The 14,635-nt window shown below is 47.0% G+C and overlaps 1 protein-coding gene and 1 pseudogene across 2 annotated transcripts; one reads left to right on the forward strand and one right to left on the reverse strand.

Moving 5' to 3' along the window:
* Positions 1-758: 758 nt before the first annotated feature.
* On the reverse strand, positions 759-6,079 carry LOC138764708 (zinc finger protein 45-like; annotated as a pseudogene).
* Positions 5,882-9,944, forward strand: LOC138764706 (zinc finger protein 235-like). 2 transcript variants are annotated; one of them, XM_069940954.1, is made up of 2 exons: positions 5,882-6,273; positions 8,566-9,944. In XM_069940954.1, exon 2 carries the CDS (start codon positions 8,741-8,743, stop codon positions 9,881-9,883), a length of 1,143 nt encoding a protein of 380 aa, XP_069797055.1. In that variant the 5' UTR covers positions 5,882-6,273; positions 8,566-8,740; the 3' UTR covers positions 9,884-9,944. The 2 variants fall into 2 exon arrangements, with proteins under 2 accessions (XP_069797055.1, XP_069797056.1); XM_069940955.1 differs by lacking the exon at positions 5,882-6,273 and adding an exon at positions 6,738-6,862.
* Positions 9,945-14,635: the final 4,691 nt, after the last annotated feature.

A 14,635-nucleotide genomic window follows, 5' to 3' on the forward strand; every position in this document is an offset into this window, starting at 1 on the left:
CACACGCACCTCCACACAAAATCCTTCACACCTCTCACGCACTCCCACTATCCCACAACACACACATCCCCAACATACACCCACACATGCACACATACATATTCAAAACCAAATATACACTCACTCATACACTCTCACACACTCCTCCAATTATACACAGCTCCACAAACACATACTTTCACACACACACTCTAATGTGTTATAGTATTAATAGTTATTAATAAATAGTGTTTTAAAAATAACGCTGCCATGGTGAATTTCCATTGCTGCTGGTCTGCAATGTACCAGAGCCCAGTACATCACAGACAAAACTCATCCCCCCATCGAGAAAATCTAGAAGGAGCACTGCTATCGGAGAGCAGGGGCAAGCATCAAGGATCCACACCACCCAGAACATGCAGTTTTTTCTTAGCGCCATCAGGAAAGAGGAATAGGATTCACAAGACTTGTACCACCAGATTCAGGAACAGTGGCTACCACCCTCCCCCTAACATCAGACTCCTAAACAACAAACTCAAATACTAATTTACAGACTCTTACTTTGCACTTTGTTATTGAATATTTATTTTCTGTGTCTTAAGAAAGCAGTCTCTAGCCTCAAGGACCACCCCACCCCCCTCCCCACCAGCACCCAGGCCATGCCCTCTTTGCCAACAGAAAGGAGATACAGGAACCTTGACACCCAGTGGTACAAAAACAGCTTTTCCCCTCTGCCATCAGATTTACATAGGGAAAATAAATCACAGACATGACCTCACTTTCTCTTCTTTCGCATTAATTATTTAAAAATTTAATTTCAGCAATATTTGCACCCACAATGTTGCCACAAAACGAATTTCATGTTAGGAACAGCAAACTCAATCAGAGTTTCATTTAAGGACTCTGACTTTGTACTTTGTGATTGAATATTTATTTTCTGCATTACAGATTGTTTGCATTTCCTACTGGTTTACATTTCTCTCTTTAGGTAAACAAATTGCGAGTACAGATTTTTTTGCACTGCCAACACGCAGAGATTCTCCCTGGGTCACAGGAAAAAGAATCTCAGGGTTGTATGTGATGTCACGTCTGTGCTCTGAAAATAAATTCGAACTTGTGAGTTCAGTGTGCAGATGCAGGAGATGGGTGATTGACAGTTACCATGGGAACCCACAGAAGAGACGGCAGCAGGCTGGTCCAGGAAGGCCTTCGAATTCGAGGAAGATGGAGGCGGGGTTGGGTGCAAAGGTGAGGTTAAAGATGACATAACAACAGTTCACATGGTGAGCTGAGTCAGGCGTAGTGTTATCTGGACTGTGATGTATTGCGGGTTTTTCAAAAAGTCACCATCAAACTCATTGGATGTGGGAAAACATTTTTTCCCCATAAAAAAAATGATTATTATTTTGATAAATGATTCCTTCACTCTCCCCAAGACCTTCGCCATGTCCCCAAAAGTGTGGTCCCCAGTGTAAAACCATGGCCTTCTGAACATTTATCATTACTCCATTGCTCCTGTAATCTGCTCACCACCTTTGTTTTCTTTAACTCCCTCTTGGGTCTCTCCTTTTCTCTGCACCATGTTATGAATTCTGCTCTCCAGCTGAAATCTTCCTCTCCACTTTCTTCCCAGCAAAATCGTTCCCTGTGGATTCTGTAATGTGCTGATCAAGGAAATGTGCACAGGGACATTCCATCAACCCCTCGTCAGGGCTCCTCAGACTGTAGCTCTCTGCATCCACCATGTGTCTGCCCGTTTCACCAGTCCATCCGGATGGTCTACACCTGGGCAAATCTGTGATCAATGTCCCAGGGGGATTGTTTACCAGTGCTGTAGGGAAGGGTGAAACAACTATGGCAGGGGACTGGCAATATCTGCAGGATGACAGAAGGAAGTAAAATAGAGACAAAAGGTAGAAAAGGGGAAAATCAAAGTGGAGACAGAAAAAAAAAATCAACATTCATCAAAAAGCCACATCACAACTTGACTGAGAAAAGTGTGAGGAGACTTTATCTGAATGATCAGAGAATTGGAAACTAGGTTAATAAACTGTTGGTACAAATCAGGGCAAAGAGGTGTAATTTACACAAATGTAGTTGCAGGTTGGAGATGATTGGAAATTAAATACCCAGGGGTTTCAGGGAATTCGAAAGAGCAGAAGGTTGAAATAATCTGGGTAGAAAGTAGGAATAATAAGGGGACATAAATCAAGGTGGGAGTTATCCACAGTTCACCAAATAACAGCATTACAGTGGCACAAGCACTGGTCGACGTGTTTGAAAGGACATTCAGGCTGCTCCATACTAGGTGTGAAGATAATATCACTCAGAAGGTGGTTTGGAAATTAAGAATGAAGCAAAAATCTTCTGGTCACTGTCACCTTTTTTTGATGTTCATCAAGGTACAGGTCAAACAGGATCTGTCTGTACCAGCCAGCCCAGCAAGTTCAAAGGGAAAGTGACCTTAGATGAAAAATCCAATGAACAAGGGCAGCAGGCCAACTGGGGATTGTACAAACACACGGGGAGCTGGAACTGCAAGGAAAACCCCATTGAAACAACAATCTGGACCACACTCATCGACATCACCTGGAAACTGGAGGGACACCTTATATTCCATCTCCTCAGCCTCCAACCAGATGGCGTAAACGTTGACCACATTTCTGTTAACCCCTTTTCCATCTCCCTTTTCCTCATCTCTCTATCTCCTCTCTGCCTTCTCTTGTCATAGAGAAACCCTCTGCCCTCTCCCCTGACACTTCACAGCTTCTTTTTCTTCTCCCCTCTCTTCTCCATCCATGTATGGCCTCTTACATGGTAGGGCTGCTCCCCCTGCCCCTCCCTGCTTTTCATTAGACCGACTGTCTGACGAAGGGCCCAGGTCCAATACGTTGACCGCCTTTCACTCCCTGTGGCTGCTGTGTGCCCTGCTGAGTTTCTCCAGCACTATTGTGCATTGCATCTTATATTCAGTCCCAACCCTCTCCAACCAGGTGGCATCAATATCAACCTCCAGTTTCTGTTATCCCTGTTCCCTCTCCTCCAGCTCCCCACCCCCTTCACTTCCTTCTCCCATCAGATGTCCTTAACCCTCTCTCCTGCACTTCTCAGCTTCTCTCTCTTCTACCAGTGTCCACAATGAATCGTCTGCTACTCCCTTTCCCTTCACCTTTTAATGTGGATGTCTGTCTCATTTTCGGCACTCCTGCGAAGGGCTCAGGCCCAAAATGCTGACTGCTTTTTACTTCCTATGGATGCTGCGTGATCTTCTGAGTTTCTCCAGCACTTGTGACCTGTATTAGATCCCAGCATCTGCACATCCTCATTATCTGAAAATCCAGAGTTTGCAGCATCAAGTTTCAAACTTCAATTTCAAAGGGAACTTACACAGCTAAGTCTCGTCCAGCAGTTAATGACACTGACATCTTCTGTCTGGTTTATAATCTCAACACAAAAATCCCAGCCACAGACCTCCCCACACAGGGAGAAGGTCAATGGTCTTTCTCCAGTGCAAATTCAACAGCGGGCCTGCAGAGAGGAGGAGTTGGCGAATCCCTCTCCACACTTGCTGGAAAAGAACGTTCTCCCCAATGTGAATCCTCTGATGCTTCAGCAGCTTGGTGGAATCACTTCAGGGGACAAGTGAACGGCTTCTCCCCAGTGTGAACCCGCTGGTGGGCCTACAGGTGGGAGGACTGAGAGAATCTGATCACACATAGAGAGCAAGTGAAAGATTTTTCACCTGTGTGAACTCTCTGGTGCCTCAGGAGGTACGAGGACCGGGTGAATCTGAGCCCACACACAGAGCAGGTGAATAGTCTTACCCCAGTGTGAATTCTCTGGTGGCCCCGCAGAGAGGAGGAATGGGCAAATCCCTTTCCGCACTTGGTGCAAGAGAATCGTTTCTCCCCAGTGTGAACTCCCTGGTGCCTCCGCAGGGTGGAGGACTGAGAGAACCCCTTCCCACACAAAGAGCAGGTGAACGGTCTCTCCCTGCTGTGAACCCGTTGGTGTGCTTTCAGGGCAAAGGGCCAAGAGAACCCTTTACCGCACAGAGAGCAGATGAACAGTCTCTCGCCGGAGTGAACTTGCTGGTGTACTTGCAAGCCAGAATGCCAAAAGAAGCCCTTTCCGCACAAGGAACAGGTAAACGGTTTCTCCCCGGTGTGAAGTCTCTGGTGCATCAGCAGGTGTGAGGATCAAGAGAACCCCTTCCCGCACACACAGCATTTAAAGGCTCTCTCCCCGGAATGATTGTTCTGGTGTTGCAGGAGGCTGGAGGACTGGGCAAACCCCTTCCCACACACGCGGCAGGTGAACGGAAACTCCCCAGGGGGAACACACCCATACTCCTTCAGGTCCTTGGAGGTTTGGAAGCTCTTCCCACAGACAGAGCAGTGGAATGGGCTCCCACTAGTGGGGACACCCTGGTGTTGCAGCAGTGCCTCATAGCTGGCGAATCCCTCCCCACACTCAGAACAGGGGAATGGTCTCTCCTCAGTGTGAGTCCAGGGATGTGTTTCCAGCAAGTCCACAGAAAGCCCCGCCTCACCGCACACTTCACTTTGGAGTGTTTCATCTGCCATATCATTCAACACCTGAGCCTCCATGCAGTCCATTCGATTGAAGTCCAGTTCATGCACTCAGCAGTTGAAGGGTTTCTCCATGCAGTGATCTCCGTGCTTCTAATCCACCGAGAAATCTGGCTGATACTACGGTCCCGAGGAATCCAGTCGGAGTGTCAGACCTCAAGTGGCGTTGTCTGAAGATTCCTGCCTGGAAACGCACTGTTTTCTTAACCCTGTGAAGAGAAGATGGTGGAATGAGAGGGAGAAAGACATTTCCTGCAGCCAATGTTCTAGGACGACACAGGCTGGAGGCATGGCCAGTAACACGACAAACCGTAGAAGTGTCCTGAACTGTGAGGAGGATCATCACGGACAAGTAGCCAAATGGAGGGTGAAATTTAGCACAGAGAAACAAACATGATATATTTTGATGGAAAAGAGGAGAGGCAACAAACTCTAGAGAGCAAGGAACTGATTATGAACAGTAATTCATCCGCATTCAAGGGCTGAGTAAGGTCAGAGGGGCGGGGACGGGCAAGGAACGGGGAGGGCACACAGACCTGGATATTGGCTACAAAAGGGAATTTCTTTCCTTTCCCCAAAGTCTGTTTTCACTCAACCAAGACACCCCTTCCCACACAAAGAGCCCTTACAATTCTTAACTGTCTTCCCATCCTTATCCAATTAACACTTTTTGTCTGTTCGTCTCCACAAAGTGATTGCATTCAGTAAAATGCAAAGCAACGCCCGCCGGAGTTAAACAAGAAAACCTGCAGATGCTGGCGTCGAGCGCAGTTCACCAAAGTGCTGGGGAAACTCAGCAGGTCACGCAGCATCTACAGGAAAAGTAAAAGCTGAACCACGTTACGGGCCTGAGCCCTTCGTCACGAATCTGCACAAACAGGTAAAGGCCTGAATAAAAAGGCGAAGGGAGGAGCACAGGATAAAACGTCAGGGGTAATAGGTGGATCCACGTGGAAGGGGAGAAGAGAAAGAAGCTGAGAAGTGATGGGGCGAGGACAGAGGGACCACGGAGGGTAGAGCTGACAGGAGACGGGAGGGAAGGGGGTGGGGAATTGGAGGGAAGGAGTCGGAGGAGGAGGAGGGAAAGAGAGAGAACGTTCCGGGACGTCGGTTCCCTTCACTCCCTCTGGATGCTCCGTGAGTTTCTCCGGCGCTTCAGGTTCCAGTGACTGCAGCTGCTTGTTCCTCTGATTGACACCCGCCCGCACGCTGTTGCACTGCTGTAACTGTCAATCTGCTCACAGGGCGGGGCTAACGGCAACGGGCGGTTGGCGGTGTTATATATGACGTCATTTCCTGATGGGCAACGCACATCGAAGAGTAGGAGATAACAAAGTTTGGAGCAGAATCCGTAACATTGCGCACAGCAAGAGCGATGTCAGTGTTTCTACCCATAATGCAACAGGCACCAGAAACCGTTCCATCTCGTCTGCCTTAAAAAATACGCAAACGCCAACGAAAGCACGTGATCACTTTTATGGCGTCCTCATACACAGCGCCCGACCACTCCTTCGGACCCGCCTCCAGACGGGTACCACATCACCACGTGTCCCATTCTGCCCGTCGGATTCGCCAACGGAAAATGTCAATCATGCTCCCTCGCACCTGCGTGCTGGGCGCCTTGAGGGGCAGCGTTTCTTTTGCTCAGTAAATACATGGAAGGGCTGGAGGATCTCAGCAGGTCCCGCAGCGTCCACAGGAGGTAAAGATCTATCCCTGACGGGGCGGGCCTGAGCCCTTCTTCAGGGGCTGTCAAAAGCCGACAGCGCCTGAATTAAAAGGCTAGGGAGAAACGACAGGGGGAGGTGAACAGAGCGACAGACAAAAGGTGTTAATGGGATGTGGACGGGAGGACAGGAGAGAGGGAAGGGGAGGACTGGTGGGGGAGGGAGTTGGCTGTGTGGAAGCAGAACTGGGGGACCAGGGGGGAGAGGGATGTAGAGGAAAGGGGACATGGGGATAGATGGAGAGGGAGGGAGGGTGACAGACTCCGGGGAAGTCGCTGTTACTGAGACACTGAAGTCTGCAGACAGCGCGATTGTAAAAACACCGAAATGCTGCAGGAACTCAGTTCGGAAGAGGTAAGTCTGCAGGACTTACAATTCATCAGAACATTCTGGGACATCCTGGGTTCTGTCTTTTCCAGGGTCCTAGGGGAAAACCTGGCGACTGGGGAGATGATCCCTGCGGCTCCCAGCGTCGACTATCAAGCCGTGTCGCTCTGCAGGAGCTGCCCACGTTTTATACTGAGCTGTTGTCGGTCTGGGGCGCAGTCTCTTCTGGAGGGGCAGGTCCTCGAAATGTTGCGATGGGTATCGGGGTGGGAGAGGGGGCCTCGGGGTGGGGGGGGGGGGGGCAGGTGAAGCGATCCCGGCTGTGTTGAACCCTGATCCCAAGACCCAACATCTTTTTCGGGAGCCGGTCTGGCACAACGTAGGTGTAAAGAATGAGGGGGATTTGATAGAGGTTTACACAATTATGAGGGGAATACAGAGAGTGGATGCGAGTAGGGCTCTTTCCACTTAGATTAGGAGAGATAAGTACAAGAGGACATGGCTCTAGGGTGAAAGGGGACAGGTTTAGGGGGAACTTCTTCACTCAGAGAGTGGTGGGAGTGTGGAACAAGCTGTCATCTGTCGTGGTGATTGTGGGCAACTCTTGCCTTTTAAGAATAAATTTGATGGATCGGAGAGGTCTGGAGGGTTATGAACTGGGTGCAGGTCAGTGGGACTAGCAGAATACTGTTTTGTCATAGCCTAGAAGGGCTGAACGGCCTGTTTTCTATTCTCTAGTTCTGTGGTTCTACATGAGCCGCCTCATGGTTCCGATACAGGTTGCTCCTGAACACATTCCACCTCCTCACCCTCATAAGCCTTCCAGACAGGCCATGGCGGCCTGTTTTACCACCCAGCAGCGAGGTGGAATCCCAGAGGAGGTCTAGTTACTCAGGTAACCTCCCCAGTGTGCAGCCTCACTGGTCACCGGAGATTTTGGGTCTGAGCCCTTCTTCAGGATATGAGTAAAATGTAGGCAGCTGTCTGAATTAAAAGGCTCAGGAGGAGAAATATGTGGGGAGAGGGTGGGGAGAACAGAGCAACAGACAAAAAGTGTTAATGGGATGTGGATCGGAGGAGAGGAGAGAGGGAAGGGGAGAATTAGTGGGGGAGGGGGGATGGCTGTGTGGTTGGGGGAGACAGAAGTAAGAGAGAGAGATTCCACGTTTGTAGAGAGAAGTGCCAACAGCCAGGTCTGTGCATTCTTCCCTGTCCCAATTACTGACCTTATTCAGCTCTCAGATGCAGCTGAATTCCTGCCACCAGTGCCATCTTTGCAAGGAACCCCCCATTCCCATCCCCTCAAAACTGCTGCATGTATTCAGTTGTGAGTGAAGGTGACTTATTCTGGGACAGTGTCACATGGGATGATAGCGGTTGAGTGGCAGATCTCCAATGCGGGTTGGGTGGATGCGATTGGTTGAAAGTTGGTGATCCTTTCGACATCACAGTGGAAGGTTGATGTGTGGGGATACAGTTTACGTATGCGCTGTTGAGGCTCATTGGACGGAGCGGTTTCTGGACTGTTTGGGGATCATTAGTAATACTGCAATTATTGACTTCTGAAACAAAAGTTGCCATGAGCCTTTGACATAAAAATCTAAAATAATTCCTGCTCTCGCCCTCAGATAGTCACGTGTTTATTAAAATGTGGTTCACACAACTAGACCTCGTATATCAGTAATTCCTGGGTTCATAACGAGTTTCTTGCTCTTAATGTTTGTTGCCCCTTTTCCTTTCTATTAAAACATATCACACTTGCTTCTCTGTACTAAATTTCACCCTCCATGTGTCTACCTGTTCATGGTGATTCTTCTCACAGATCAGGACACTTCCACGGTTTGTTGTGTTACTGGCCATGCCTCCAGAGTTTGTTGTCCTGGAACATTGGCTGCAGAGAATGTCTTTCTCCCTCTCACTCCACCATCATCTCTTCACAGGGTTAAGAAAACAGTGCGTTTCCAGGCAGGAAGCTTCAGACAACGCCACGTTGTGGTCTGACACTCTGACTGGATTCCTCGGGACCGTAGTATCAGCCAGATTTCTCGATGGATTAGTAGCACGGAAATCACTGCACGTTGAGTGCATGAACTGGACTTCAGCCCATTGGCCATAATGGAGGGTCAGGTGACCAATGATACCACAGATAAAACATTCCAAAGTGAAGTGTGCGGTGAGGAGGGGCTTTCTTTGGACTTGCTGGAAACACATTCCTGCACTCACACTGGGGAGAGACCGTTCCCCTGTAATGAGTGTGGGGAGGGATTCGCCAGCTCTGAGGTATTGCTGCAACACCAGTGTGTCCCCACTATGGGGAGCCCATTCCCCTGCTCTGACTGTGGGAAGAGCTTTCAAATCTCCAAGGACCTGGAAGAGCACGCGTGTGTTCCCCCTGTGGAGAGTCCGTTCACCTGCCGCGTGTGTGGGAAGGGGTTCACCCAGTCCTCCATCCTCCTGCAGCACCAGAACACGCGCTCTGGGGAGAGAGCTTTTAAATGCTGTGAGTGCGGGAAGGAGTTCTCTCGATCTTCGCACCTGCTACAACACCAGAGAATTCACACTGGGGAGAGACCGTTCACCTGCTCCCTGTGTGGGAAGGGGTTCACTCAGCCCTCTGGCCTTCAGGCACACCAGCGTGTTCACACGGGGGAGAGACCATTCACCTGCTCCCTGTGTGGGAAGGGGTTCTCTCAGCCCACTAGCCTGCGGGTACACCAGCGGGTTCACACTGGGGAGAAACCATTCTGCTGCTCCCTGTGTGGGATCGGATTCACTCAGTCCTCCACTCTGCTGAGGCACCAGAGAGTTCACAGTGGTGAAAAACCGTTCTCATGCAGCAAGTGTGGAAAGGGATTTGCCCAATCCTCCTCTCTGCAGGGACACTGGAGAATTCACACCGGGGAGAGACCGTTCACCTGCTCTCTTTGTGGTAAAGGATTCTCTCAGCCATCTGGCCTGCAGGCACACCAGCGGGTTCACACTGGAGAGAGACCATTCACCTGCTCCCTGTGTGGGAAAGGGTTCTCTCAGCCTTCTGGCCTGCAGGCACACCAACGAGTTCACACTGGGGAGAAGCCTTTCGACTGCTCCTTGTGCGGGAAAGGGTTCTCTCAGCCCTCCGGCCTAAAGGCACACCAGCGAGTTCACAGTGGGGAGAAACCATTCACCTGCATCCTGTGTGGGATCAGATTCACTCAGTCATTTAACCTGCTGAGGCACCAGAGTGTTCACACTGGGGAGAAACCGTTCACCTTGTAGTGCTTGCAAGTTGTACAATCTACAATTAAAAGAACTCACTCATTCGTACATCACTTCAAAATGGCATCAAATTTTTTTTTTCTTCTTTGCACGACAACAGTTTCTTCCTCCCCTCAAGCACCATCCAGCCAAGCCCCTCCCCCTGCTCTTTTCATTGGCTCTTCGCCATACAGGTGACCACGATGTTCCTAATCTCCTTCGCCTGCGACCCCGAACACACACACGATTCATCATTGTGTACACTGCCCCTGTTCTGACCCGTGCATGCGCAGTATTATTCCCGCACATCACTCCAGATACGGTTGTGACCGGCTCCTCCTGGTTCGTGTAAGTACTTGTCTGACAACTTAAGCTCTGTGCACCAAGGGGTTCTCAGAGCCCTCCAGCCTTCTGGCACACCAGCGGATTCACACCGGGAAGTGACCATTCACCTGAACTCGGGAAGAAGTTCGCTTACCTCTGCTGTCTGTGGGGACACCAATGAGTTCACACAGGGAGAGCATGGACAGTCAGCATCTTTTCTCCTGGGTAAAAGGGTCATACAGTAAAGGGCATGTGTTTAAGGTGAGGGTGGAGGGAGGAAGGTTAAGGGAGATGTTTGGGACAAATATTTTACCCAGAGGGCAGTGAGCTCCTGGAACGGGCAACCAGGTATAGTTGGTTCTTGAACATGAAGGGAGGTGGATCGTGCTGGTTTTAGTCTTGATCTGAACTTGACGTACAGGCCCCCTTTTGTCCTCAATGGTATCAACAATCTTCCCCATCAACCAGGAATTTTGAGGTGTTGAATTGTCCACGATGATCACATCATCTCCACACATGAAGTTGTGCCTGATCATTTCTGTCACTCCTGCTTTCACCCATCTTTTCCAGGACAAATCTGATATAAATTGCACCTGTTTCCACCTTGTCTTCTTTCTGAAACTGGCCCAGTGGCATCAAAAACTTAGTCTTAAGAAGCAAAAGGTAGTTTGGGGTAAATGCCTCAAGATCATTTGGATCTGTAGAAGCCCTAGTGATTGATTGGACGACTATTGAGGATAGCTTCAACTTCACATATCACTGTATGAAGACCCTCCTCGTTAAGATTTTGTCCATCTAGGATGGAATTGAGAACCTTTCGCACTGATCTAATCGATCCCCTTACACCTCCATGGTGTGAATCAGAAGGAGGATGGAAGATCCAATTCTTTCCTTTCTGGCCTACTTCATCATGGATATGATCCTGACTCCAGTCCATCAGCAATTTGTGTCGAGCCCCCACAAAGTTAATACCATCGTCGTTTTTTTTTCACCTGGACCACGCCTGGCAATAAAACTGAAGGGTATTAATGAAACAATCTGTGTCAAGTGATGATGCCACTTCAATGTGAATTGCTTTTATGGTTAAATGTGAAAATAACCCCATAGCATTTCACGTCACTCATTCCACACTTTACTCCAAAGGGTCCAGAATAATCATCTCCAACATATGTGAATGGAGGTTCATCAGGAAAGACTCTGCCCAGGGGAAAACCTACCATCTGCTGTTGTCTAGGAGGAGTATTTACATGCCGACAAACAACACATTTCCACATAATTTTTCTATTTGACCCAGTGGCACCAGGAATCCAATATTTTTGGCATAGATTAGATAATATATGGTTGTGACCACGATGGCCCAACTCTTCGAAATATGCCAAAATTTCAAATCGGAGATGAAAAGATCCTTGGCCTGTATGACAGGATGATTTCTCTCCTGGGATTGCTGCTCTGCTAAGTCACCCTCGCCCCCCCACCACTACTCTTAATACACCATGTGGGGTTGAGCTTACAAATGTGGCTAGTCCTTTTAATATTCATTCCCTTTCTCAGACTTGAAATTTCATCTTCAAGTCTCTTCCTCATTAATCCCCATTAATCAATTCTTCAACTGTGAAACCTTCTTCTTGAGTCTCAGGATCTCCTGTCTCTTTGATGGATGTTATTCGATTGAAATTGAGCAGGAACATCACTTGTTTGTCTTGTCTGCTACAATTCAGAAACTCTTAAATCTGAGCATCCATGCTGTAGCCTTTTTGAAATGATTTCAGGATAAGATGTAATGGATTAAGCGGGTAACTGGGTCCATTTATTCAGACAATATCTGAACTGCATTTGCAGTCTCACTCCTGATTTCAGGGTCCTCTGGTAAAATTTCTTTTAGTTCATCAAGATTTTGAGGCCACTCTTCCTGAGGCTGTAGAAGAAATCGAGGTCCTGATATCCACATTTAATTCTTCAGAAAAGACTGGACTTTCAATCCTCTGGAAGCTAGATCAACTGGATTGTTAACTGTGTTAACTATCTCCAGTGGTGACAATTTCAGTGATTTTGTTAGCCACAGAAGTTCGAAACCTTGTGGTTTTATTGTTAATGTATTTGAGCAGAGTCCAAAGTATGGAATTTGTTAGTTTCATCACCAACTCTCTTTCAATCTTGTGTCACTGTGGTGGCCACCATCAACTCCATTCGAGAGATAATGGTTGGTTTTAATGGAGCCACTCTGGCCTTTCCCACTACAAATTCACAATGTACCTGATCCTGGTTATCGTGCAGTAACAGGTAAATAACAGTTATGTAACTATCTTCACGTGCTTCAGTAAAATGATGCAATCGAGCAGATGTCACAGTTCCAAAATTTGTGGGTTTGAAGCATCTGTCAATCTTAAAGTCTTCCAGCACATGAAGATCCTGTATCCAACATGTCCATTCTTGGACAATGGATTCTGGTATCTCATCATCCCAACCAATCTTCTTCCTACACAAATCTTGTAGGATCTTCTTAGCAGTCAGAACAACTGATGCCAATATAGAGGTTCATATATCAAACTGACAGTTGATAGAATCCCCCTTCTTGTGAGAGGTCGGTCCTTCAAAATGATTTTGAACCTAAAAAAGTATCACTGAACACACCATTGTTCACCTAACACCCTCTTCACAGGAAGGTTGTCATGGTCTAAGTCCAGATTCTTCATTTCTTTCCCCTCTCTATTTCAGCTATAGCAGCCAATACCTGCCGACTGTTACTTATCCATTTAGTTAGTAGAAATCCTCCTTTGAAACAGATCATTCTCAACTCATGATAAAGAGCTATTGCTTCTTTTACTGCAGCTGCAGAAGTAAGACAGTCATCCACGTCGAAGTTATACTTGATGGAGCTTATAGCTTGAGAGCTAAACAGTTCCATATTGTCCTCAGCACACTTCCTAAGGGCAAAATTCACACAACTTGGTGATGAAGTTGGTCCCAATAGATGCTCTGTCATTCTGTATTCCACCATGTTCTGACCGTAGTCTCCATCAGGCCACCAAAAGAATCGTAACAAGTCACGGTCATCATTCGGTACTTTCACCTGATGGAACATTGCTTCAATGATGGCAGGTTCTTTCCGGAATCTAGTTGACTCCTGTCAATGTACTGGTCAAATCAGGACCCTGTAAGAGTTTAAAATTTAATGAAACTCTCCGAAAGGTCACTCCATGATCAAACACCACCCAGAGTATTTTTCTTCTGTGGATGCAAGTACCATTTTTTGCCATCACCATGTCCAACATATTATCTGGGACTTTCTCTGCATAACCTTTAAATATCATGTCAGGCATGCAGTTGGTGTAGTCTGAATGAAAGGAAGAATCCTCTTCTTTAAATTCAATGTACGTTGTCTTCGATAAAGCTTCTATTATCAGGCATACATTTCCTTTAAAGGAAATCCATTGATTTTATCACCAATTCTAAGAACTGCTGGTCTTCCTTTGAAGGTTCTTGGTTGTCCCTGAGGCTCTCAGGAAAGTTGAGGCTCTCAGGAAAGTTGAGGCTCTCAGGAAAGTTGTTCTTGAACTGCTGCTCCAACAGCCTATCAAGCTTGACAATCGACATCTTGTCAACACTTATGGCCGACTGGTTTTGAACCTCTTCTTCCTAATTAATCATTTAACCAAGCACAGTTTTCACAGTGCAAGGTGTATCTCCCACACTCCTTATCATATCTAGTAGTAGTTGTCGCTCTTGGTACATCTGAATTCTATCCCAGAGATGATTTTGCATAAACATTTTTTTCAAATGCATCCACAGTTCAATATCGTCTGATGTCCAGTGTTCTCTTTATGCCCAGGCATAGTTTTCTTAGTGTATATGCTTGGAAGTTCTCAAAAATCATTTCAATAGAATTTTTGACTTGTTTTAACGTGAAGCTTATTTGTTAGCCTCCCTCAGTGAAAAATGACAGTGCTACCTGGTCAAAAAATGCATAAATATGTACTATTGCACCCCCTTCCTGGCCTTGACTTGCACAGGTTGTTCTCTCCGGCCCCAGTGAGACCATTTGTCAACACTGAGGCTTCTTTTCTTGCTGTTTGCTCCTTTTCCGTATTCTTCATCTCCCAGAAGATGTGGGCCATTTTGGGGATGCTTTTGACTGCAAATGACACACCTGAGTCACTTTTTTGATTTTTTGCTGATGTGGCCTTTACTTTCTTTTTAACATATTTTTTTATTGAGTTTAATAGAAAAACTCCTTTAATACTTGGTCTTCTCATTAATGACAAATCAAATCATATCATGTACATATCACACGAAAATTGTAAATCTGAAGTATAACCATAATTATTTACTTAACCTATCCCATCTAAAACATCAAATTCCATGATTATATTGAGTTAATCCATTCCTTATAATTAATGTCACATAAAAAATAGATAAGATATAATTAAGATTCCTTTATATATACAAAAA

Source organism: Narcine bancroftii, chromosome 5 (assembly GCF_036971445.1).
Source record: "Narcine bancroftii isolate sNarBan1 chromosome 5, sNarBan1.hap1, whole genome shotgun sequence".
Taxonomy (NCBI): domain Eukaryota; kingdom Metazoa; phylum Chordata; class Chondrichthyes; order Torpediniformes; family Narcinidae; genus Narcine; species Narcine bancroftii.